The sequence below is a fragment of the Triturus cristatus genome, chromosome 1_2 (assembly GCF_964204655.1).
Source record: "Triturus cristatus chromosome 1_2, aTriCri1.1, whole genome shotgun sequence".
In the NCBI taxonomy this organism is placed as follows: Eukaryota; Metazoa; Chordata; class Amphibia; order Caudata; family Salamandridae; genus Triturus; species Triturus cristatus.
This window is the reverse complement of record NC_140580.1, coordinates 1,144,358,195-1,144,384,536: the sequence shown is the minus strand read 5'-3', so window position 1 is coordinate 1,144,384,536 and position 26,342 is coordinate 1,144,358,195. Positions and strand designations below refer to the sequence as shown.

The 26,342-nt window shown below is 53.2% G+C and overlaps 1 protein-coding gene across 1 annotated transcript in view; it reads right to left on the bottom strand.

Annotated features, from left to right (window-relative positions):
* Positions 1 to 26,342, bottom strand: part of AK8 (adenylate kinase 8) — an 883,547-nt gene that overhangs the window by 507,426 nt on the left and 349,779 nt on the right. Inside the window, exon 5 of the mRNA XM_085613911.1 lies at positions 20,885 to 20,953. Coding sequence (XP_085470037.1) covers positions 20,885 to 20,953 — 69 coding nt within the window. The remainder of the gene's footprint in view (positions 1 to 20,884; positions 20,954 to 26,342) is intronic.

Genomic DNA, 26,342 nt, shown 5'->3' with positions numbered 1-26,342 from the left:
CCTCCTCTCTCTGTACCTGTGGATAGCTTCCATTCTCTCTGTGTACCTGTGGATGGCTCCCCTTCTCTCTCTGTACCTGTGGACGGCTTCCCTTCACTCTCTCTACCTGTCTGGCTTCCTTCGTCTCTCTCTACCTGTCTGGCTTCCTTCGTCTCTCTGTACCTGTCTGGCTTGCCTCCTCTCTCTGTACCTGTGGACGTCTTCCCTCCTCTCTCTGTACCTGTGGATAGCTTCCATTCTCTCTGTGTACCTGTGGATGGCTCCCCTTCTCTCTCTGTACCTGTGGACGGCTTCCCTTCACTCTCTCTACCTGTCTGGCTTCCTTCGTCTCTCTGTACCTCTCTGGCTTGCCTTCACTCTTTACCTGTAAACGGCATCCCGGCTTCCCATCACTCTCTGTATCTGTGGATTGCTTTCTTCTCTCTCTGTACCTGTCTGGCTTCCGCCCACTCTCTGTACCTGTCTGGCGTCCCCTCCTCTCTCTGTACCTGTTGTGAGAAGTTGGCCTGGTATATGCTGTTCACTAGTTAAAGTGACCACCTTGTACCATGCCAAGCAACCCTTATGGTGTGGTTGTAAGTCAACCTTTTCGGACTAGCTGCCCTAGTGGTAGCGTAGGCTAAGCAGTCTTTGAGGCTAAACTCGTTAAAGCGTGTTAAGCAGGCTGTTTTACCACATGTAACCCCCCTTTATACCAATGAAAGGACACCACACAGATATATATTCAAAATATATATGTATTTATTATTCAAAGTATCCCCTAGACTTTTTATGATCACAGGAGCACAAATCGTTAAACAAGAAAGTATTACAATATACAGAAGTTGCACTTTATATGGATGGGCCCTGGTGGCCACTCAAACCATATACTAAAATAGTGGTATAAGTACCATGAACAGGAAAGGGAAAGGGCCTAGGGCCTCTAGAATCGCTGGGCCTACAAGGAGCTAACTTTAGTTAGTGACCAGGAGGTCCACGGGTCGCGTGTGCAGTGAGGAAAGTTACACGCGGGCTCCCATAGGTTTTCAATGGATGCGTAAAAGTTCAAAAGTTACTGCAGAAAGGGTCTTCTGGATGGACTACGAACTTAAGACTTAAAACACAGACACTAGAGATGTTTCTCTACACTTGGGCACCGGAGTGCCAGCTTTACCTCACCCACAGGAAGCGGGTGCATAGGTCTCGAAGTGCGTCGGGTTTCGTCTATCTGTTCAATGGAGCCTGATGACAAAGATGCTGCAGGCGGTCGGTCCAGAAGAGATGCGATGGATCCAAGGGTGGATCGGAGTTGTAGAGGACCTGTAAGCAGAGGGGACAGTGTTCACAGTCACTAGCCAGTGACCAGCGTGGCACCAGGTAGGTACCAGGCGATGTCGGGTGCAAACAGGTGATGAGGGGTAGCTTGTCTCCGCAGCCACGTGGTCCCTGAAGGTCGACGACGTCCAGGAGTCGGTTCACGAGCTGTCCCACGCAGGCTCTCGCTGTCGGCGGTGTCGGCGACTCGAAGGAAACAAACAAGCCTTGGCAAAAGCAGAAGTCGTGAAGAATGAAGAAAGCTGATTGTTCTGACCAGCAAGGTCAGGGGGGCTGCTCCTTTGGAGGGCAGCAGGGGCCAGTCTGGAGCAACCAGACCAGCGTAGTAGTTTTCAAAGTTCGTCGCCAAAATGGCCACTAGCCAACGGGCCAGGGACCGGGCAGGCGCATCGAGATGCAAAGTGCAGAGGGGCCCCACGCAGATCGTGGAGATGCTGGAGGGCTCACCTTTGGTGCAGATGCTGCTCGGATGTTGGGCTTCTCAAGACCCAAAGCACAACTTGGAGGGAGCCTCTGTTGTCACGCTTGCAGCTTGTCGTGGGTCTTTCAAGATGGCTGGCTCCACGTGTCTCGGTGCCTCCACGGGTTCCTTCTTTGCAGGGACTGTGGATCGGGCTGTGAGAGGTCTGGAGGTCCAGGTCTTGTCGGGCTCTGGGCTCGGGCTCCGGCAGGAGGCGGCGGCAAAGCAGACGTCGAGTAGCTGGTTGGTGCTTGCGTTAGCAAGATGGTCACTCCTTGACCATAGGGGAGATTTCCTTCTGTTCTCTGTGCAGCAGAGCGTCGAAGTTCCCGTCTTCTTCTTTGTAGTAAGTTGATTCCAGGATGTCTGAAGTCTTAGGACACAGCTCCTACCTTTAAGCGGATTCTAGGGGCCGGACTACCTGCTAGGTCCCTCCCTAAGGGTGGGACCAGGAAGGGGGGTGGTTACACCCCTAATCCTTTGTCCAGCTCGCCCCAGGTCCGGGGCTGGTGTGCCCCAGGACCGGTTTGAACTGGCATATGCACCGAGGCTCCTTGTGAGCCTCAGGCATGTCTGATTCCATTCAAGCCCTACCTGACCAATACACAAAATCCTGTCTGGGGTGGTGCCCGCACCTCCCCTGGCAGGAAACCCTTTGTCCACATCTCCCAAGCTGGAAGGACTCCCAGCAGCAGGAGGGCAGACTTGTGTCTGTGGTGGCAGCGTCCATTTTGTGGAGCTGTGGCTATGTCTGATTTTACCCGGGTTTCAGGTACTGTACATGTCGTGGCCCTCTAGAAGGGTGGAATGCTAACCCCGTCGCCAGAATTGGCGAGGGGTTAGTATTCCAATTCGTATGACACCTTACTCGACATGTTTTGATAAAGCCAAACCAAAGTTAGCATTTAACCGCGAGGTTCATAATGCACTTAAGAGTATATGGTATGGCGATATCTGGAAACGGTAGAAGGAAGTTGTTCCGACCACTGCAGACAGGCTCAGCTCATGCCAAAGCACCATCTCACATGGAACCAAGCACTCTGCCTTCAGGATTGTTAAGCCCTGCCATAGGAGTGACTTATAGGTTAACATGTGTCCCATTTAAGGTTAGGTATAGGTATACTACACCTAAGTAAGAGGTGGATACACCAACTTACCCCAGCTGAGTGATCAGCCAGTTGTGTCAAATTGTTAGGCCAGGCCAGGGCTGGCATAATACATGCTTCAGCCCCTGGTAGGCCTTAGATACACCAATGCCCTGGGTACCTAGTGTACACTGGTACAGGGGCTCACAGGGTGATCCAGTTCCAATTGGGTTATGCACCTAGGGTACATGGAGTCCATTTTAAAGAGAGAGCAGATGGGCTGAGATCCTGAATGGCAGGATCTCAGGCCAACTAAGTCGAAAAACCAGCTAGACACTAGGCAAAAATTTGGGGGTAACCATAGTCAGATATCCACCTTCCTACACCTGTGAACAGCTTTCTTCTCTCTCTGTACCTGTCTGGCTTCCCTTCACTTTCTGTGCCTGTCTGGCTTCCTCCCACTCTCTGTAACTGTGGACGGCTTCCCTCTACTCTCTGTACCTGTGGACGGCTTTCTTCTCTCTCTGTACCTGTGGACGGCTTTCTTCTCTCTCTGTACCTGTGGACGGCTTCCCGTCACTCTCTGTACCTGTGGACGGCTTTCTTCTCTCTCTGTACCTGTCTGGCTTCCCTCTACTCTCTGTACCTGTGGATGGCTTTCTTCTCTCCCTGTACCTGTCTGGCTTCCCTTCACTCTCTGTGCCTGTCTGGCTTCCGCCCACTCTCTGTACCTGTGGACGGCTTCCCTTTACTCTCTGTACCTGTGAACGGCTCCCCCCACTCTCTGAACCTGTCTGGCTTCCCTACTCTCTCTGTACCTGTGAACGGCTTTCCTCCTTTCTCTGTACCTGTCTGGCTTCCCTCTACTCCCTGTACCTGTGGACAGCTTCCCTCCTTTCTCTGTACCTGTCTGGCTTCCCTCTACTCCCTGTACCTGTGGACAGCTTCCGTCCTTTCTCTGTACCTGTCTGGCTTCCCTCTATTCTCTGTACCTGTGGACAGCTTCCCTCTACCCTCTGTATCTGGCCAGCTGCCCTCCACACTCTGCAACACTGGATGGTTTGCCTCCACTCTCTGGTGCCGGGTGGAGTGCAGTGGCAAAGAGTGCAGTGGTGCTGAGTAGACTATAGTGGCGTACAGTGGATTGGCTTAGAGTGCGGGGACATAGAGTTGAGTGTTACAGGGTAAAGTGTATTGGCATAGAGTGCAGCAACAGAGTGCAGAGATGTGGAGTGGTGTAAAGTGTACTGGCATAGAGTACACAGTCTGGGATCCCTCTGGTGCCACATAACCTGACACAGCAGGGTCAGTCAGGAGAGGAGATATATAGTCTGGTATCACTCTAGTGCCACATAACCTGATACAGTAGGGTCAGTCAGGAGAGATAGTCTGATATCACTCTAGTGCCACATAACCTGATACAGTAGGGTCAGTCAGGAGAGGAGATATATATTCTGGGATCACTCTAGTGCCACATAACCTGATACAGTAGGGTCAGTCAGGAGATAAAGTCTGATATCACTCTAGTGCCACATAGCCTTACAGAGCAGGTCAGTCAGGAGAGGAGGGATATGGGATCACTCTGGTGCCACATAATCTGACAAAGCAGGGTCAGTCAGGAGAGGGGAGATATAGTCTGGGATCCCTCTAGTGCCACATAACCTGACACAGCAGGGTCAGTCAGGAGAGGTGATATATAGTCTAAGATCACTCTAGGCCACATAACCTGACACACGAGGGTCAGTCAAGTCAGGAGAGGAGATATACAGTCTGGGATCACGTGTTTGCCACATAACCTGACAGAGCAGAGTCAGCCAGGAGAGGAGATATACAGTCTGGGATCACATGCTTGCCACATAACCTGACAGAGCAGAGTCAGCCAGGAGAGGAGATATACAGTCTGGAATCATTCTGGTTCCACATAACCTGACACAGGAGGGTCAGTCACGAGAGGAGAGATATCCTGGTATCACTCTAGTGCCATATAACCTCACCGAGCAGGGTCAGTCAGCTGAGGAGATACAGTGTGGTATCACTCTAGTGCCACATAGCCTGACAAGAGCAGGGTCAGTCAGGACTGGAGAGATCATCTGTGATCACTATTGCTCCATATAACCTGACAGAGCAGGGTCAGTCAGGAGAGGTGATTTATAGCTGGGATCAGTCTAGGCCACATAACCGGACACACGAGGGTCAGTCAGGAGAGGAGACGTATAGTCTGGTATCGCTTGTTTGCCACATAACCGGTCACAGGAGGGTCAGTCATGAGAGGAGAGATATCCTGGGATCACTCTAGTGCCATTTAGCCTGACCAAGCAGGGTCAGTCAGTAGAGGAGATACAGTGTGGTAAATCATATTTCGATTTAGGCCCAGATCTCTGTACTGGGGTGAATGTATGACATTGTTCTGCATTCTGTCCATCAATAGCTCTTTTTGCATTTGTCAACCCGAGTGGGACGGGTATGCTCAGACGTGAGTCCCTTGCACTCCATGCCACTGGAATCAAGCTATCCTGGGTGAAGAGGGGTGAAACCCCGAAACCGGTCCTAGGATGCTTGTTTCCAGTCCAGGGAGAACCTGGCTTGGCAGTTCAGGCTGGACTGTTCCCATGAGGCACAGGGTCAAGACTGATTTGCATATGGCTGGGTCCAAACTGGAATGGCATGGTGAGTAAAAATACGATGGATTTCGGCCCAGATCTCTGTACTGGGGTGAATGTATGACAGTGTTCTGCATTCTGTCCATCAATAGTTCTTTTTGCATAACCTGACAGAGCAGGGTCAGTCAGGATAGAGAGATAGTGTGATATCACTCTAGTGCCACATAACTTAACGGAGCAGGGTCAGTCATCAGGAGAAGAGATACCATCTAGTATCACTTGGGTGCCACATAGCCGGACAGTAATAACACCAAGGTGATGCACAGAATGCTTGAATTAAACTCAGGCACTGGTAATTGCTCTTTCGCCCACCATGCCACCTCAATATGGACCCAGCAATATGGAAATCAGTTTTGACCCTGATCCTCACAGGAACAGTCCTGTCCGAAATGCCAGGCCAGGTCCTCCCAGACCCGGAGCACAAACAAACCAGAACCAGTTTTGCACTTCTTGGGCCTCACAAGCCAGGAATGGGTTGATGTAAGTGCACACTGAGGCGCAGACCACGTCTGCGCATACCCGGCGCAGTCAGGACGTTAAATATAAAAACAACAAGGTGATGGAATGCTTGACTGAATGGCTCTACCACCTACTAGGCCACCTCAGTTTGGACCCAGGCTTGTGCAGATTAGTCTTGGCCCTGCTCCTCATGGGAACAGCCCCGCCCTTCTCACCTTGGGTTTACACATATAACCTGACTCTCTGGCATCACCCTGAAGGCAGATAACCTGGCACCACCAATGGATCCCTCATACATACATGAAGACATGTGTACATCTCACTCAGTCACGCCAAGGCGGCACCTTGCCCTGCCGGTTATACCACTTATATTTCAAATCAAACAAGGGAACCCGCAATGTAGATAAGGACCTTGGGTATCAATTAGTTACAGAAACAAAGGTCCTTAAAAAACAATAAAGTTGTAATAAATATAGACTAGAATCAGCGCTATATTTAAGATGTCCAGCCGGACAGTAAATTTAATGAATCACAAAATTTCAGGAAAATCAAGAACACAGTAATAGAGTGGGCAGAGTCCTGCGTCCTACAAAAACACAAAACAATTACATATGGACAAAAACATTTCAAGCAAAACAAAAGTAGCTTATGGCCAATACGAATATTAGGGGCAAGCTTTCAAGATAACGGGTACTGCACTGGTTTTAACACATTGGATTAACGTGCAGACTGTTTAACCAAGTCAACAACGTTTCGATCCTTTAAAAAAAATACTAGGATCATCATCAGGACGGGTATTATACCAGCCTAAAAAAATACACTGCCTCATTGATTATGAATGTGGGAATAGGAGAGCTGGAGGGGTACGATTTCAATCATGCAAGGGAGCTCGCTAGGAGCCACTGGTCTGCTACAATGAGCGGTCCATGGTGTTCAATTAAGGCAAACATGTAAGGGGTCAAGGATAGTTGACAGAACTCTAGCTTAGGATAGCTAGGAATTGGGCAGGGTGAGGATATCACGGGATGCCCGGTGTATTGCTGGAATTTGATCCGATCGCGTTCTAGATGGCCATTACAATTGTTTCTGAGAAATAAAAGGCCGCATATTTCAGTTTCTCCTTTATCTTATTTTAGGAGTCATTACTGCCACTGCATCCAACTCAAAAGCACAGGGCCTCCCTACCAAGAACTGTCCGACAGGACTTGCAATCTGCGCAGAAGCAGGCGTGGACGCCATAGTGCCACAAAGGTCTCGCCTTTTACCACAAGCCACTCAAGCAGACCGCGCCCGGGGCACCCCTGCTGTCATTTCTGTCTTCAGATATTGCAAAAACCACAAAGCAGCCCCAGAGTCTGCAGCTGTAGCCTATGAGGTGTTATGTTCGGTTGTTTTGCGTTGTAAGTAGGGGTGCTTTTAGGGGGTAATATTAGGGACTGACCGAAGCCCACAGCGCTGATGCAGCATCCACCCCCCTTGACTTAGACCTGAGACCCTCCAGATGATTACATGGCCTGCACTTGGCAAGTATAGCAACAGTTCCATCTTCACCGAAATTGGAACCAGTCAGCGAAGTCATTGGAAGGTCAGGCATTACAGACCGCAATCATTTCCGATCGCCGTCGAAAACGATGAATAGATTAAAAACGAAGCTGCTTGGTGGATAACAGGGTTAAGACATTCTGTTTTGAAGTCAATCATGCAAGGTGCACAGACTCTAATGCCAGGGTAGCTAAGGAGACACAGAAATCCCTTTACTACCCGTTGAGATCACAGGGTTGACCCTTCTCTCATTCTCAGCCCTATTTGGAGTTAGGAGACCTGTATGGTCAGCAGCAGGCCCTCTCTCAAGGTGATGTATGGGCTGGTAGCAGACCCTCTCTCACGGCCCTGTATGGTCAGTAGCAGACCCTCAGTCGCAGACCCTCTCTCACGGCCCTGTATGGTCAGTCGCAGACCCTCTCTCACGGCCCTGTATGGTCAGTAGCAGACCCTCTCTCATGGTGCTGTATGGTCAGATGGCAGACCCTCATGGCGATGTATGGTCAGTCGCAGACCCTCTCTCATGGACCTGTGTGGTCAGGTGGCAGACCCTCTCTCACAGCCCTGTATGGTCAGTCGCAGACCCTCTCTCACGGCCCTGTATGGTCAGTAGCAGACCCTCTCTCACGGTGCTGTATGGTCAGGTGGCAGACTCTCTCTCGAGGCGCTATATGGTCAGTAGTAAACCCTCTCTCATGGCACTGTATGGTCAGTCGCAGACCTTCTGTCATGGCTCTGTATGGTCAGGTAGCAGACCCTCTTTCACGGCTTTGTATGGTCAGGTGGTAGACCCTCGCTCACAGTGCTGTATGGTTAGATTGCAGACCCTCTCTCATGGCGCAGTATGGTCAGGTAGCAGACCCTCTCTCATGGCGCTGTATGGTCAGTAGCAGACCCTCTCTCACGGTGCTGTATGGTCAGTAGCAGACCCTCTCTCATGGCACTGTATGGTCAGTCGCAGACCCTCTTTCACGGTGCTGTATGATCAGTCGCAGACCCTCTCTCATGACGCTGTATGGTCAGGTCGCAGACCCTATCTCACGGTGCGGAGTGGTCAGGTGGCAGACCCTCTCTCATGGCCCTGCGCGGTCAGGTGGCAGACCCTCATGAAGCTGTATGGTCAGTCGCAGACCCTCTCTCACGGCCCTGTATGGTCAGTAGCAGACCCTCTCTCACGGCCATGTATGGTCAGGTAGCAGACCCTCTATCATGGCCCTGTATGGTCAGTAGCAGACCCTTTTCACAGCCCTGTATGGTCAGGTAGCAGACCCTCTCTCACGGCCCTGTATGGTCAGTAGCAGACCCTCTCTCACGGTCCTGTATGGTCAGGTAGCAGACCCTCTATCGTGGCCCTGTATGGTCAGTAGCAGACCCTTTTCACAGCCCTGTATGGTCAGGTAGCAGACCCTCTCTCACGGCCCTGTATGGTCAGTAGCAGACCCTCTCTCATGGCCCTGTATGGTCAGGTAGCAGACCCTCTATCATGGCCCTGTATGGTCAGTAGCAGACCCTTTTCACAGCCCTGTATGGTCAGGTGGCAGACCCTCTCTCACGGCCCTGTGTGGTCAGGTGGCAGACCCTCTCTCATGGGGCCCTATGGCCAGGTCGCCGTCCCTCTCTCACGGTGCGGTATGGTCAGGTGGCAGACCCTCTCTCATGGCGCTGTATGGTCAGTAGCAGACCCTCTCTCACGGCCCTGTGTGGTCAGGTGGCAGACCCTCTCTCATGGGGCCCTATGGCCAGGTCGCCGTCCCTCTCTCACGGTGCGGTATGGTCAGGTGGCAGACCCTCTCTCATGGCGCTGTATGGTCAGTAGCAGTCTCAGACCCACCCTCACAGCCCTGCATGGTCAGGTAGCAGACCCACTCCCATGGCGCTGTATAGTCAGTAGCAGACCCTCTCTCATGGCCCTGTATAGTCAGGTAGCAGACCCACTCCCATGGCGCTGTATAGTCAGTAGCAGACCCTCTCTCATGGCCCTGTATAGTCAGGTAGCAGACCCACTCCCATGGCGCTGTAGTGTCAGTAGCAGACCCTCTCTCATGGCCCTGTATAGTCAGGTATCAGACCCACTCCCATGGCGCTGTATAGTCAGTAGCAGACCCTCTATCATGGCCCTGTGTGGTCAAGTGGTAGACCCTCTCTCACGGCGCTGGATGGTCAGTAGCAGACACTCTCTCATGGCCCTGTGTGGTCAAGTGGTAGACCCACTCCCTTGGCGCTGTATGGTCAGTAGCAGACCCTCACTCATGTTCCTGCGTGCACAGCGCTGTATGGTCAGATGGCAGCAGGGATGTGGAATTCCTATGGCCTGACGCCCAGGACATTTTGTTTGGGGTCAAGGGCAACACGTTTTCATGTGTATTTTGTCCCTAGGACAAGTAGGCCCAACCCCCTACAGCACAAATTCTTTGGCTGCCAGTTTGCAGTAGCACATTATGGATCAGGTAGGGCACTGTCTGCAGTTAAGGTAACATTTCTATCCATATGTTAATTCTGTACAAACTTATTTATGGTTCATTAATTGAAAGCCTTTATTATCAGGGTGAGCGCTCTAAGTAAATGTTGTAAGGTCTGACTGCACTACTGACAGTTGGTCCAGTATAAACATGTGTACACACATTTTCAAAGTTTAGCAGTAGGAGGCTATATATAATGCTCCCAGAATGCTCTCTGATTTGATCAAACATTTGCAGAAGCTTGAAAGCAAGATTGATAATTCTTTGCTTTCAAAGTAAAATGTTCATAAAAAAATTAAAGCAGGAAAAAAACATTTAGCTAAACTACTGTAACATTTTAAGTACCATTTCTATGCAGCATCATTTAGTAACACGTACTGATGCATGCTAGTATTTCCCAACAATATTCTTAACGGAAAATCAGTGTTACCAGTTTCAATAGGATTATGGGAAACAAAAATAAACAAGCATTGGCAAAGCCAGTAGGTCTGAAGCAGGTGGTCAACTTTTTAGTTTTTTTTAATGTGTGAATTGTTTTGCATGGTTTTTGTAAAACTTTATTGGTGTGGGAGCTGCCAGGCCCTCACCATTATAACAAAAATTGGCAAAAGCAAAAATAGTTTTTGGTCTCAAAAAGCACCCACTGCCACAGTAGTTACTGGCACTGAACAAAACTACTTTGTTTGTAGATATACTCCTTGTGAAAGAGCAGAATGCTGTCACTCATAGTGAAGCCAGCCGAAACAGAGAGAGAGAGAGAGAGAGAGAGAGAGAGAGAGAGACAGATAGAATTTTAATAAATGCAAAAGGCCAATGTCAACGCCAGTCCAAATTAGGGGCCCAATTGTTAGAGAAAGTCTCAAAAGTACATCCATGGTATATGTCCTTCCATTAAGTGCCGCTATACGGCTTTCATGAATTTCCAAGAATTTACATTAGTAGGACAAGAAATAGTATTCCTAGAAAATATTTGTGAACTGTATTTTAGCATGAGCAAATGTGCATGTGTAGATTTGCTCATGCGAAAATATGAGCGTTTGCAAGTTCACTTTACCTCCAATCACTTTTTTCGCAACTATGGAAGAAGGTTTACATCTGCCATTGTCAGGAGTAAATTTCCAACATTTCTCAGTATGGGAAAAGATTAAAGAAGAGTTGTTGAAACCTTTAAAACATGCAAGTTAGTAGGTTTGCACAGACGCAGAAGGGCTTTCGAACCCTGGAACTATCACTTACCACTACCTTCAGCCCCAGTATGTAAATCTGCGGAAATGTGGCAACATAAGGGGATTGCAAGTATTCAAACACTACTATGGTATGAGCCCTACCATAATCAGGGAGGCTAGATCAGAGCTCTTCTGTAATGAGATTGCTGCCATAATTTGTCGCCGCACTACAGGGGACCAAAGAGACAAGTGGATTTCGTTACAGGACAAGCATCTTTATGAAGCAACCTGCCCCATGGACAAAGAGATATTTTATTAAATTCCACACACCTGTGGCAGACCCACCCTCACGGCTCTGCATAGTCAGTAGCAGACCCACTCTCATGGCACTGTATGGTCAGTCGCAGACCCTCTCTCATGGCGCTGTATGGTCAGGTAGCAGACCCACCCTCACAGCCCTGCATGGTCAGGGAGCAGACCCACTCCCATGGTGCTGTATGGTCAGTAGCAGACCCTATTTCACGGCGCTGTATGGTCAGTAGCAGACCCACCCTCATGGCCCTGCATGGTCAGGGAGCAGACCCACTCCCATGGTGCTGCATGGTCAGGGAGCAGACCCACTCCCAGGCGCTGTATGGTCAGTAGCAGACCCTCTCTCATGGCCCTGCATGGTCAGGTAGCAGACCCACTCCCAGGTGCTCTATGGTCAGTAGCAGACCCTCTCTAACGGCCCTGCGTGGTCAGGTGGTAGACCCTCTCTCACGGCACTGTATGGTCAGTAGCAGACCCTCTCTCACAGCGCTGTATGGTCAGTAGCAGACCCACCCTCACGGCCCTGCATGGTCAGGTAGCAGACCCACTCACAGGCGCTCTATGGTCAGTAGCAGACCCTCTCTCATGGCCCTGTGTGATCAAGTGGTAGACCCTCTCTCACGGCGCTGTATGGTCAGTAGCAGACCCTCTCTCATGGTCCTGCGTGGTCAGGTGGCAGACCCTCTCTCATGGCCCTGCGTGGTCAGGTGGTAGACCCTCTCTCACGGCGCTGTATGGTCAGTAGCAGACCCTCTCTCATGGTCCTGCGTGGTCAGGTGGCAGACCCTCTCTCATGGCCCTGCGTGGTCAGGTAGCAGACCCTCTCTCACAGCGCTGTATGGTCAGTAGCAGACCCTCTCTCATGGTCCTGCGTGGTCAGGTGGCAGACCCTCTCTCATGGCCCTGCGTGGTCAGGTAGCAGACCCTCTCTCACAGCGCTGTATGGTCAGTAGCAGACCCTCTCTCATGGCCCTGCATGGTCAGGTGGCAGACCCACTCCCAGGCGCTGTATGGTCAGTAGCAGACCCTCACTCATGGCCCTGCGTGGTCAGGTGGCAGACCCTCTCTCACAGCGCTGTATGGTCAGTAGCAGACCCTCTCTCACGGCCCTGTATGGTCAGTAGCAGACCCTCTCCCATGGTCCTGCGTGGTCAGGTGGCAGACCCTCTCTCATGGCCCTGCATGGTCAGTGGCAGACCCTCTCTCACGGCGCTGTATGGTCAGTGGCAGACCCTCTCTCATGGCCCTGCGTGGTCAGGTGGCAGACCCTCTCTCACAGCGCTGTATGGTCAGTAGCAGACCCTCTCTCACGGCCCTGTATGGTCAGTAGCAGACCCTCTCTCACGGCCCTGTATGGTCAGTAGCAGACCCTCTCTCACGGCCCTGTATGGTCAGTAGCAGACCCTCTCTCACGGCCCTGTATGGTCAGTAGCAGACCCTCTCTCATGGTCCTGCGTGGTCAGGTGGCAGACCCTCTCTCATGGCCCTGCGTGGTCAGTGGCAGACCCTCTCTCACGGCCCTGCGTGGTCAGTGGCAGACCCTCTCTCACGGCCCTGCGTGGTCAGTGGCAGACCCTCTCTCACTGCGCTGTATGGTCAGTAGCAGACACTCTCTCATGGCCCTGCGTGGTCAGGTAGCAGACCCACTCCCAGGCGCTGTATGGTCAGTAGCAGACCCTCTCTCATGGCCCTGCGTGGTCAGGTGGCAGACCCTCTCTCACAGCGCTGTATGGTCAGGTAGCAGACCCACCCTCACAGCCCTGCATGGTCAGGGAGCAGACCCACTCCCATGGTGCTGCATGGTCAGGGAGCAGACCCACTCCCAGGCGCTGTATGGTCAGTAGCAGACCCTCTCTCATGGCCCTGCATGGTCAGGTAGCAGACCCACTCCCAGGTGCTCTATGGTCAGTAGCAGACCCTCTCTAACGGCCCTGCGTGGTCAGGTGGTAGACCCTCTCTCACGGCACTGTATGGTCAGTAGCAGACCCTCTCTCACAGCGCTGTATGGTCAGTAGCAGACCCACCCTCACGGCCCTGCATGGTCAGGTAGCAGACCCACTCCCAGGCGCTCTATGGTCAGTAGCAGACCCTCTCTCATGGCCCTGTGTGATCAAGTGGTAGACCCTCTCTCACGGCGCTGTATGGTCAGTAGCAGACCCTCTCTCATGGTCCTGCGTGGTCAGGTGGCAGACCCTCTCTCATGGCCCTGCGTGGTCAGGTGGTAGACCCTCTCTCACGGCGCTGTATGGTCAGTAGCAGACCCTCTCTCATGGTCCTGCGTGGTCAGGTGGCAGACCCTCTCTCATGGCCCTGCGTGGTCAGGTAGCAGACCCTCTCTCACAGCGCTGTATGGTCAGTAGCAGACCCTCTCTCATGGTCCTGCGTGGTCAGGTGGCAGACCCTCTCTCATGGCCCTGCGTGGTCAGGTAGCAGACCCTCTCTCACAGCGCTGTATGGTCAGTAGCAGACCCTCTCTCATGGCCCTGCATGGTCAGGTGGCAGACCCACTCCCAGGCGCTGTATGGTCAGTAGCAGACCCTCACTCATGGCCCTGCGTGGTCAGGTGGCAGACCCTCTCTCACAGCGCTGTATGGTCAGTAGCAGACCCTCTCTCACGGCCCTGTATGGTCAGTAGCAGACCCTCTCCCATGGTCCTGCGTGGTCAGGTGGCAGACCCTCTCTCATGGCCCTGCATGGTCAGTGGCAGACCCTCTCTCACGGCGCTGTATGGTCAGTGGCAGACCCTCTCTCATGGCCCTGCGTGGTCAGGTGGCAGACCCTCTCTCACAGCGCTGTATGGTCAGTAGCAGACCCTCTCTCACGGCCCTGTATGGTCAGTAGCAGACCCTCTCTCACGGCCCTGTATGGTCAGTAGCAGACCCTCTCTCATGGTCCTGCGTGGTCAGGTGGCAGACCCTCTCTCATGGCCCTGCGTGGTCAGTGGCAGACCCTCTCTCACGGCCCTGCGTGGTCAGTGGCAGACCCTCTCTCACGGCCCTGCGTGGTCAGTGGCAGACCCTCTCTCACTGCGCTGTATGGTCAGTAGCAGACACTCTCTCATGGCCCTGCGTGGTCAGGTAGCAGACCCACTCCCAGGCGCTGTATGGTCAGTAGCAGACCCTCTCTCATGGCCCTGCGTGGTCAGGTGGCAGACCCTCTCTCACAGCGCTGTATGGTCAGTAGCAGACCCTCTCTCACGGCCCTGTATGGTCAGTAGCAGACCCTCTCTCATGGCCCTGCGTGGTCAGTGGCAGACCCTCTCTCACGGCGCTGTATGGTCAGTGGCAGACCCTCTCTCATGGCCCTGCGTGGTCAGGTGGCAGACCCTCTCTCACTGCACTGTATGGTCAGTAGCAGACCCTCTCTCATGGCCCTGCGTGGTCAGGTAGCAGACCCACTCCCAGGCGCTGTATGGTTAGTAGCAGACCCTCTCTCATGGCCCTGCGTGGTCAGGTGGCAGACCCTCTCTCACTGCGCTGTATGGTCAGTAGCAGACCCTCTCTCATGGCCCTGCGTGGTCAGGTGGCAGACCCTCTCTCACTGCGCTGTATGGTCAGTAGCAGACCCTCTCTCATGGCCCTGCGTGGTCAGGTAGCAGACCCACTCCCAGGCGCTGTATGGTCAGTAGCAGACCCTCTCTCATGGCCCTGCGTGGTCAGGTGGCAGACCCTCTCTCACGGTGCTGTATGGTCAGTAGCAGACCCTCTCTCACAGCGCTGTATGGTCAGTAGCAGACCCTCTTTCACGGTGCTGTATGATCAGTCGCAGACCCTCTCTCATGGTGCTGTATGGTCAGGTCGCAGACCCTATCTCACGGTGCGGAGTGGTCAGGTGGCAGACCCTCTCTCATGGCCCTGCGCGGTCAGGTAGCAGACCCTCATGAAGCTGTATGGTCAGTCGCAGACCCTCTCTCACGGCCCTGTATGGTCAGGTAGCAGACCCTCTATCATGGCCCTGTATGGTCAGTAGCAGACCCTTTTCACAGCCCTGTATGGTCAGGTAGCAGACCCTCTTTCACGGCTCTGTATGGTCAGTCGCAGACCCTCTCTCACAGCGCTGTATGGTCAGTAGCAGACCCTCTCTCATGGCCCTGCGTGGTCAGGTGGTAAACCCTCTCTCACGGCGCTGTATGGTCAGTAGCAGACCCTCTCTCATGGCCCTGCGTGGTCAGGTGGCAGACCCTCTCTCACTGCGCTGTATGGTCAGTAGCAGACCCTCTCTCATGGCCCTGCGTGGTCAGGTGGCAGACCCTCTCTCACTGCGCTGTATGGTCAGTAGCAGACCCTCTCTCATGGCCCTGCGTGGTCAGGTAGCAGACCCACTCCCAGGCGCTGTATGGTCAGTAGCAGACCCTCTCTCATGGCCCTGCGTGGTCAGGTGGCAGACCCTCTCTCACGGTGCTGTATGGTCAGTAGCAGACCCTCTCTCACAGCGCTGTATGGTCAGTAGCAGACCCTCTTTCACGGTGCTGTATGATCAGTCGCAGACCCTCTCTCATGGTGCTGTATGGTCAGGTCGCAGACCCTATCTCACGGTGCGGAGTGGTCAGGTGGCAGACCCTCTCTCATGGCCCTGCGCGGTCAGGTAGCAGACCCTCATGAAGCTGTATGGTCAGTCGCAGACCCTCTCTCACGGCCCTGTATGGTCAGGTAGCAGACCCTCTATCATGGCCCTGTATGGTCAGTAGCAGACCCTTTTCACAGCCCTGTATGGTCAGGTAGCAGACCCTCTTTCACGGCTCTGTATGGTCAGTCGCAGACCCTCTCTCACAGCGCTGTATGGTCAGTAGCAGACCCTCTCTCATGGCCCTGCGTGGTCAGGTGGTAAACCCTCTCTCACGGCGCTGTATGGTCAGTAGCAGACCCTCTCTCACGGCGCTGTATGGTCAGTAGCAGACCCTCTCTCACGGCGCTGTATGGTCAGTAGCAGACCCTCTCTCACGGCGCTGTATGGTCAGTTGCAGACCCTCTCTCACGGCGCTGTATGGTCAGTAGCAGACCCTCCCTCAAGGTGATGCATGGGCTGGTAGCAGACAGACCCCTATGGCGATCTAGAGTCAGGCAGGAGACCAGGCCCTGTTCTAGCGGGTAGGCCAGGTGGGCCAGGCCACCCAAACATGAGCCTGGCCCACTCAAACATGAGCCTTGGCCCTGGCAGTGGCGGCTTAAAGGCCAATAGAAAACGGCCACTTTAAATTAAAATGTTTCTCCGAATTTTGTTTTTCTTCCTGTTCTGGGAGATGCATCTCCTTTTAGAAAGGTGAGCTGTGTCGTGCAGGTACAATGGGGCATGGCAAAAGGGACAATTTATTTATTTGGAGCCAACTGTGTGGATATTTCCTTTTCTATTCAGTGCTGGAGAAAAGAAGTTTGTTTATTCTGATTCACCTTTCCTGACCTCTGCAGCTGCTTATCAGATTGGGTTGTGAGGCAGAGTTCTATGAACCAAGAAGGAAAGAAAATGTGTGACTATTTGTTCTTATTTTTTAAATCTGCAAAGGCCCAGCAAGGCACATCCTTTGTGTATCCTTCATTTAAATCGTTTTTATCATTATCATGGCCATGGATGCAAGACAACAATAAAAGTGTCCAGATAATTGGTGATTAATGATTCTGCTGGAGAGCTATCCTTTGTCTGTTGGTAGTTTTGAAATGCAGATAAACTGTATTTTATGTGGATAGCTCAGTGGGTTACTGCCTTTGTCACAGAGATTTTTGTGTTACTTGCAGTTCAGAAGTTACAATCCTATCATGGGACAACGACCTATGAATTGTCATCAAAGAGCCCAACCACTGGGGTATGCTTTAAATCCTGAGTTTGTGCTTCTTCAGACCAAACCCTATTAAAATATACTGCCCACCAGTATGGATGACGTGATTCCTAACCTTGTAATCCTCATTGGCTTAGGTGACATTCCCTATAGACTGATTTACATACTTGTATGATTTATTGTCTCTGTATAATGTGTGTTAGAAGGCGACCTCAGAGGGGCCCGGAGGGGGCCCTGACTGTCCTGAGACCAACCCTCGAGGTATCGTAGCCGGGCACTGGCGGGAGACTCCTCAGGGGAGGAATCTCGTATCTAGGATCGCACACTCGGCACCACACGACAAAGAGACACCACACCGGGAGTTCTTAAGAGCAAATCTTTATCAGATCGGAGTGGTAAGATCTTTATGATCAGCAAGGCAATATATATACAAGTAGAGCGCGGGCTCACAAAGTCTTGGAGGGGGGTTAGGAGGTAGCGGGACAGTCTTTGGGGGAATGGATCCAATGCAGGAGCGTATCCGGCGCACAGCTCAAAATCCTCGAGCTGGGGGATACGCTTGTCGTCGTGGGGTCCGGTGGGACCAAGGGAGTCTGGGGGCGCTGCGAGATACTCAGCAGGCTCGAGTACAAGTTCGGAGGTCTTACGATCTTCAGGGAGCCGCGAGTCACTCCGCAGGGCTCAAGCACAAGTTCGGAGGTTTTACGATCTTCAGGGAGCCGCGAGTCACTCAGCAGGGCTCAAGCACAAGTTCGGAGGTCTTACGATCTTCAGGGAGCCGCGAGTCACTCAGCAGGGCTCAAGCACAAGTTCGGAGGTCTTACGATCTTTCAGGGAGCCGCGAGTCACTCAGCAGGGCTCAGGTGTTTCCAGGGCGAATCTGCCGGACGGTCCCAGAGCACCCCTTGTTATAGGGCGACTCCTCTTTGATGTCCGGAGTCTGGGCAGGCAGGGGTCTTGTCACCTGGGGGTCGCTTGTTGGGGGTTTCCTGCCATTGTCCTTTGATCCTTTCAGGGCCGGGTCGGGAGGAGCCCCAGACACCCAGCAGGCGTGGAGCCAGCCCTCGGGGAGGCCGGCGGGTCGATCGAAACCCACCTTCCCGGGGAAGCGCAGAGGTGTGATGGAAACTGCTCCTCCCTTTCTCATCCCAAGGGTAGCGCGATGTCCTCCAGCCGGAGTGGCGCCTGTAGGCTAGGGTCGCGCTGGGGCCGGGCGGCCATCTTGGTGCATGAAGTGGGCACGCGGGCCCGGGGTGGCCGAAGGAGGAAGGCCACGGACGGGGGAAGTCCGGGTCGGGTGTGTGTGTTCTGGTGGGAAGGATCGGCTAGGCCAGGGGCTCGGGGCTGGTGTGAGGTGCAGGGGTCAGGTCTGACTATGTTACGAGGGCCGGGTCTAACAATGTGTGCGTGGTGTAAAGTACTATGACACCCTACACTGATAGGAGTAGCGCTATACAACAAATGAAGTGCATATGAGAGAGGGGCTACGGAGAGATGAGGGGCGCAGTTGGAGGTTGGTAGTAATGGTATCTGCGGAGAAAGAGGTCATTGGTGAGGCACCAAAAAATACTTTTGCACTAGTGCTAAAGCCAGCCCTGTCATGGCCTTTCTCTTTTTGTTTGTTGAATTAGCGTTAGGTCATTAGGGCAACTGTGGAACATATTTTAAAGTGTGTGCTAATTATAATGACTGCCATACTCAATGTTTTAAGTTTGAAGGTGATTTTACTAATGTTCTTTACCGGGAATAATGAAAGTGGAGCTGGATGGTGGCTGGTATGGGCCTGGGGCCCAGGGTCAGCTGTGAGATAAGGTGCACAGGAGTGGGATGGGTTATAAGTGGATAATCGGGTCTGGAAGCACTTACGTTGAATCCTGGCCTGCTGGAACTTGAGGGTTTGCACTTAGGTCCAAAAACTGTGAGAAAACCTCTGGCTGACCTATATTTTGTTTGTGCATCACGGGCGCCTCTGTTACCACGGCGGGATTCCTCACACGCCAAACGGATTATAACTTCGGCCACTCCCATCACGTAGATTTCTTCAGAATTTGGTATTTTAAACTTTACCTGATGGATCAACTTCTGGCGCTTCGCGTTTTTTGCCTAAATGACTGATGTCTGCTTCACCCATGAAATGATTGGCACCGTGTACATATCGATTGACATCTCTGTGGAATGAGACGAGGACTTTGCGGCAAATACAGAGTGGTCTCTGATCATAAGAGCCATGGTTCGATAGAACTATCGTGTTGTCAGATACCCCTGCTTCCATATTTTAGCTTTTCTATACAATCTGCAAACATTGGTCCTGATGAAGGTGGTGAAAATAATGTGCGTACCACCGAAACGTACGTCGACCATTCTCCCTTGAGAGTCCGCCAGTGAGACATTTAGGAAAAGAGACAGCTGATACATCTGCAGGCAATAATGAAACCATACAGAGACTTCTATACACTTTTGTAATTAATGTAATTGATCAAATATCTCTATGCTATCAATGAAATGACTCTCTTTTGAGTTTCACCGTCGGATCCCCATTGTGTTGCCCAATTGTACTTTTATTTTACACTATGTACGTCAGGTTGAATGAGTGGTATGGTATGGAGTGAGTTTGTTGGGGTGCATGTATGAGCACGCTGGGGTACAGCAGCTACAATGAATGGACTTGTCTTAGACTCCTAATTTGTATTTTTTGTCAAAAAAATGTTTTTGGTGAATTAATCTCATTATACAACTTTGTGATTGATGAAGTTTATATGTTTATAAATTAATTTTCGTGTCTTTGCAAAAGAAAAATAACCAATATAAAAATAAAAAATAATGTTTTTCTAATTATCATTGCCATTTCTATGTGATTTCACTATAGAAAAGAAAAATGTTACCTCCTGTGGGGCGCTCACAAGCCATTGGCTATTCTTAAATGAAATATAGGTCTGCCAGAGGTTTTCACACAGTTTTTGCCTGGTTCTACCCCCCCCCCCCCTTCTTTGTCTTTATTGATTGCCCTTAGGTCCAGACATTGCTCTTACTTTCAAATAACTCTCCACATGCTCTGTACACACACAATCGACCCGTTGTATAATGATGTCTGCAAGTAGATATGATGTAATCTGGGGCTTGTTGGCTACCTCCAGAAGCTACAAATTGGGCCTGCAGTGGCCCACCCAAATGTTCTCTTGGCCCACCCAAATAACAAATTGCTAGAGCCGGGCCTGCGGAGGCCTCTATCACCGCACTTATTATACCCCGGGGGCGGAGCTCCTATCATAGCGCTGCACTTCTTAACAAGAGAGACATTTTTCCGAGGACAAAATGTTAAGAAAGTGGTAAGTGTCAGCTAAAGACAGAGGGTGTGTCTGCGGATGAGGGCGCGCAGCGCCTGGACGCAGAGTCCAGGCGCTTCACGTAGGCGCTATAGCGCAGTGTTTGCCCCGGGCTCCAGACACAACCCTGCTTGTTCCGCTTTGATCAGCTGCGTGTTCTCAGATTAGCATATGCAGAAGTTCACCCGCCCCTTTATGTGGCTAATGAGGCCCCCACCGCTCGCCTAGTCCCCTCTGAACCCTACATTCCAGAAAGGGCCACCCCGCCCCCGCGCCTTTGCGAACGAGGGGCTTGGGCAGGAGATGCGCGCTGCCCCCTGGGGGGGCGGCTTACCCGTTTGATGCAGTCCACTTTTGACAGCCGTTCCGCAACGAGCTTGGCCCACAGCGCAGAGGGAATATCCTGAAGAAAAGAACAAAAAAAAGCCAAGAATGAATATTTACAAAGGAGTTCAAAAGGAAATATTTCCAGCCTGCTCAGGCGCCAGCACCACCGCCCCCCCACCCCCACTTTACCTCCCCGCCCTCAACCCTCCCTCGCCCCCAAACAGTCCCAAAATCAACCATCCTCCAGGCAGAGCCGGAGAAAGGTAAAAATACACGGGGAAAGGCAGATTTCCGAGCTGGCAGTCGTCGGCCCGGTGGGTGGCGGGGGAGCGCCCCCATCTCCTGCGGGGTCTCGCTGCTGGGGGCTGCTCCGCGCCTTTGAGCGCTTTCCTTCCAAAGGTGTAGCCTGCTGTTCGGCCTGCCAGCAGACGTCAGGCTGGCATCTTTGATGTGTCTCGTCAAGAAATGTTGGTGACTGCTGCCAAGCTCCGGGTGCAGGCGCCACCTGGCGGTGGCCCTGGGCTCCTGGCCTGGAGTCTGCAGGCCGAGAGGCACTGATTCCTCCGGCCTGCTCCAAGTCACATTTACTAACGTGTTTTCTGCCCTCACTCCATCCGAGGGATGTCTGGGAGGAGGTAATGTCTCGGAGAGGGCAGAACAGCCTGGCACACTGCCTTCCAGCGCCATGCACGAGGAGCTCGAGGTGCTGACTGCTGCCAGGCTTTGGGCACTCGTGCCATCCGGCGCTGCCCACGACCCCCTAGCACGGGTCCCTCTGTCCTGAGGAGGGCATGACCCCGAGAGGGCAGAACAGGCTGTCACTGTCTGCCAGCGCGAGGTGCTGCTTACATTCACACGGAATGTTAACAGAGGCACAACGCCCCCACGAGGCGCGGCCACGGGGCGCTATAGGGAGAAGCATCTCCAACACGGGCATCTGTCCACCCTCCGCTCACTCTGCCATCTCATGTAGAGTTCTGGAAAAAGAGGGTTACACAGCAGAACGGTGGGAGGTGGCACGGAGGCCATTGGAGGGGCCCCCGCCCTATGAAGCATGTTAATCCCAGGCAGAAAAAGACAACAAAATACTCTCCATACTGAGAAAGTCCTAACAAATAGCGGACATTAGTTACATTTTATCTAAAGGGCCCCCGGCACAGGTGCCTAAAGGGCCCGGCACAGGTGCCTAAAGGGCCCGGCACAGGTGCCTAAAGGGCCCGACACAAGTGCCTAAAGGCCCAGCACAGGTGCCTAAACAGCCCAGCACAGGTACCTAAACAGCCCAGCACTGGTGCTTAAGGGGCCCGGCATAGGTGCCTAAAGGGCCCGACACAGGTGCCTAAAGGCTCAGCACAGGTGCCTAAAGGCTCACCACAGGTGCCTAAAGTGCCGGGCACAGGTGCCTAAAGGCCTGGTACAGGTTCCTAAAGGGCCGGCACAGGTGCCCGGCACTGGTGCCTAAAGGGCCCGGCACAGGTGCCTAAAGGCCTGGCACAGGTGCCTAAAGGCCTGGTACAGGTTCCTAAAGGGCCGGCACAGGTGCCGGGCACTGGTGCCTAAAGGGCCCGGCACAGGTGCCTAAAGCTGGCACTGGTGCCTTAAGGGTCGGCACAGGTGCCTAAAGGGCCGGCTCAGGGGCACAGCGGTAGAGATGGTGTAACAGGCATGATGACAAAGCTTACATGAAATCTACACAGTTTCAGCAGGTGCAGCACGGGGACCACATCCGGGCTAGCAGCACTAGAAAGTGACCTAGCGCCTAGAAATCGAAGGCAGTGTTTAAGCTCTTCGTGCCTCGCAAGTCCTGCTGCAGTGCACAAAGCGTAGTTCAAATCTAGAATAACTTCAGCATGGGCAGCACAGGGACCACGCCCAGGCTAGCAGCACTAGAAAGTGACCTAGTGCCTAGAAATCGAGCGCAGAGTTTGTAAAGCTCTTCTTGCCTCGCAAGTCCTGCTGCAGTGAAAGGTGCATTGGCAGGTGCTCTCGGTCCGTCTCGCTGACCCAACATCATGCTCCACCGCCCCTGGGCAGCACAGTGTGCGAAGGCCAGTGCTGCAGCCTGTCTGCGCTTTTATTATGAAGTGTGAGGTATTACCCAGGAAAACTTGGAAAGGGAAGGGGGTGGGGGGGCTCAGCCCATTTCCGTGTCACAGGGTAGGCCTCAAGATCATACTGTGGGTGACCATCAAAAGATCTGACCACTTCACCTTGTTCTGGAACCAGGTACAGACACCCTATGGAGTACAGAAACTGACTCAAGGCCCTGTGATGGGCAGGTTTACCCACTAGAGAGCAGGTGAGGCAGCGCTGAGCCTGTGATGGGCAGGTTTACCCACTAGAGGGCAGGTGAGGCAGCGCTCAGCCTGTGGTGGGCAGGTTTACCCACTAGAGGGCAGGTGAGGCAGCGCTCAGCCTGTGATGGGCAGGTTTACCCACTAGCGGGCAGGTGAGGCAGCGCTCAGCCTGTGATGGGCAGGTTTACCCACTAGAGGGCAGGTGAGGCAGCGCTCAGCCTGTGATGGGCAGGTTTACCCACTAGAGGGCAGGTGAGGCAGCGCTCAGCCTGTGATGGGCAGGTTTACCCACTAGAGGGCAGGTGAGGCAGCGCTCAGCCTGTGATGGGCAGGTTTACCCACTAGCGGGCAGGTGAGGCAGCGCTCAGCCTGTGATGGGCAGGTTTACCCACTAGCGGGCAGGTGAGGCAGCGCTCAGCCTGTGATGGGCAGGTTTACCCACTAGAGGGGAGGTGAGGCAGCGCTCAGCCTGTGATGGGCAGGTTTTACACGCTGGAGAGCAAAAGAGGCAACACTGTCTGAGCCTGTGATGGGCAGGCTTACCCGCTGAGGGCAGGAGAGGCAGCGCTGTATGTGCCTGTGATGGGCAGGCTTACCCGCTGGAGGGCAGGAGAGGAGGTGCTCTCTGAGCCTGTGATGGGCAGGCTTACCCACCGGAGGGCAACCGAGGCAGCGCTGTCTGAGCATGTGATAGGCAGGCTTACCCGCTGGAGGGCAGGAGAGGCATCGCTGTCTGAGCCTGTGATCAGAAGGCTTACCCCGCTGGAGGGAGGTGACAGGTGAGGGTGGTCTGTCTAAGCCTGTGAGGGGCAGGAGAGGCAGCTTTGTCTGAGCATGTGATTAGCAGGCTTACACGCGAGAGGGCAGGAGAGGCAGCGCTGTCTGAGTCTGTGATGGGCTGGCTTGCCCACTGGAGGGCAGGTGAGGCAGCGGTGTCTGAGCCTGTGATGGGCAGGTTTACCCGCTGGCGGGAAGGTGAGTCACCACTGATTGAGCCTCCGATGGGCAGGCTGACCCGCCGAAGTGCAGGAGAGGAGGTGCTCTCTGAGCCTGTGATGAGCAGGCTTAACTGCTGGAGGGCAGGTGAGGCACCACTGACTGAGCCTGTGATGGGCAGGCTTACCCACCGGAGGGCAGGAGAGGAGGTGCTCTCTGAGCCTGTGATGAGCAGGCTTAACTGTCGGAGGGCAGGTGAGGCAGCACTGTCTGAGCTTGTGATTGGCAGGTGCACCCGCTGAAGGGCAGGTGAGGCAGTGGTGTCTGAGCCTGTGATGGGCAGGTTTACCCGCTGGAGGGAAGGTGAGGCACCACTGACTGAGCCTGTGATGGGCAGGCTGACCCGCCGGAGGGCAGCAGAGACAGCGCTGTCTGACCCTGTGATGAGCAGGGTACCCACCGAAGGGCAGGAGAGGAGGTGGTCTCTGAGCCTGTGATGGGCAGGCTTATGTGCTAGAGGGCAGGTGAGGTAAGGCTGTGTGAGCCTATGATGGAGGAGGGACTTACCAAAGGCGAGTCGCTTCACGGTTTGCCCATCTTTTCTACAAAAACATCGGATATTTCCACACTCACTGCACGTGGTGACTTTCTAGGTAAGATCCTGACGACCAGTCGATCCATGACCGGGAGAACATTATCTTGGAGCCGCGTAGATTAAGAAGTGTCCAATCTTAGCCCAGGTTACTTCATCTTCCAAAGAGCTTCCTGTTCTACCTTGTTCCCAAACCCAGATTCTAACCTCTCACTGACCCGGAAGCTGAAACGCGATCTCCAAGAAGGGCTCCTGGCTGGACCTTCCCCTAGCGCAGCCGGTGTAGTGGCACGGAGGGGCTGGGGTGTGGTGGGCTTTTTGCACGCCAATTATGGCTGCATGCCACTACCCACACAGAGTGTAAGGGGCCTGTTTCCATTAACCGCAGTTGGGGCCCCTGGTACCCTTGCTAAGCCATTGTGCTGTTCGTGGGTTGAATTGTAGCATTTTTATTAGGCCTCGGTGGTGAACTCCACTCCGGTCACGGAGTTTCCCACACTCTGCGGAGTACAAAGACTTCCACAAAAGTCTGCTCCTTTCGTGCTCGCTGGCACTCGCCAACGTTAAGTTGGGAAGTGAGGAGAATCCAACACTAGACCGCCTCCCGGTGAGATTTCTCAACACGGGCGGTCACGTATGGTCGCGACCGCTCGCGCTGAGGAAGCTGCCGCTCAGCAGAAAGAAACCGCGCCCTCTTAGCTGTGCGTGGTGCCATCCGTCCGATTTTACCAGTGTGGGACAAACACCAGTGTCTGAGGGCGCAGCGCCTAGAGTGTGGCGAAGAGGAGTTGTGAGAGGCAGGTGCACAAATTTGAATTCTAGGAAGGACTGAAACATGTGTGGACTTCAGGAACCGGTCTCTACAACCTCCAGGGTGACAGAGTCGAGGAACTACACGAACTGGAAGCTGCGTGAAGCATGGCGGCCTGTTGAAATGCTGCGCGCTTCACCACTTCACAGGCCTCCATGACCCAATTATCGAGGACATGCTCCTCGTTTCATCCTTCCCTTCATCAGTGTTCTTAACTCTAATAAGCCCTAAAGGCTGCCCTTTAAGGGGCCTCTGCACAGCCTGATGTACACGGGCAATCCGAGTAATTAAACCTCGGGGACTGCCCCCAGCCGTCTGGATGAACATGGCGGAGGCTCAGCCCGCACTTTAAAGGGTTTTAGAAGAACAGCTGTAGCCTTAAACACACCCGGGAGGGGCCCTAGGCCACTGCCGTAGCGAGCCCTATGCACCTGCCAATCCTGTACCCACTTCCAAACGAGTCCTGTGCGTTAGCCGCCCCCACCCCGCTCATTCCGCAGGCGCCCTTTGCACCCACCGATTCCTACCATATTTTTTTTCTTTTTTTTTAGTTTTTATTTAGCGGGAACTCGACACATAAGCATCGGTCTATCCCACTTCCCTCTATTCCACACAGACCCTCTTTCAACTGACCCTATGCACCTGTCTATCCCTCTTCCCCCTTTGCCACAAACCTCTGCACCCGTCTATCCCTCTTCCCCCTTTTCCACAGAGCCTATGCACCCGTCTATCCCTCTTCCCCCTTTTCCACAGAACCTATGCACCTGTCTATCCCTCTTCCCCCTTTACCACAGACTCATGCATCCCTCTATCCCTCTTCCCCCTTTTC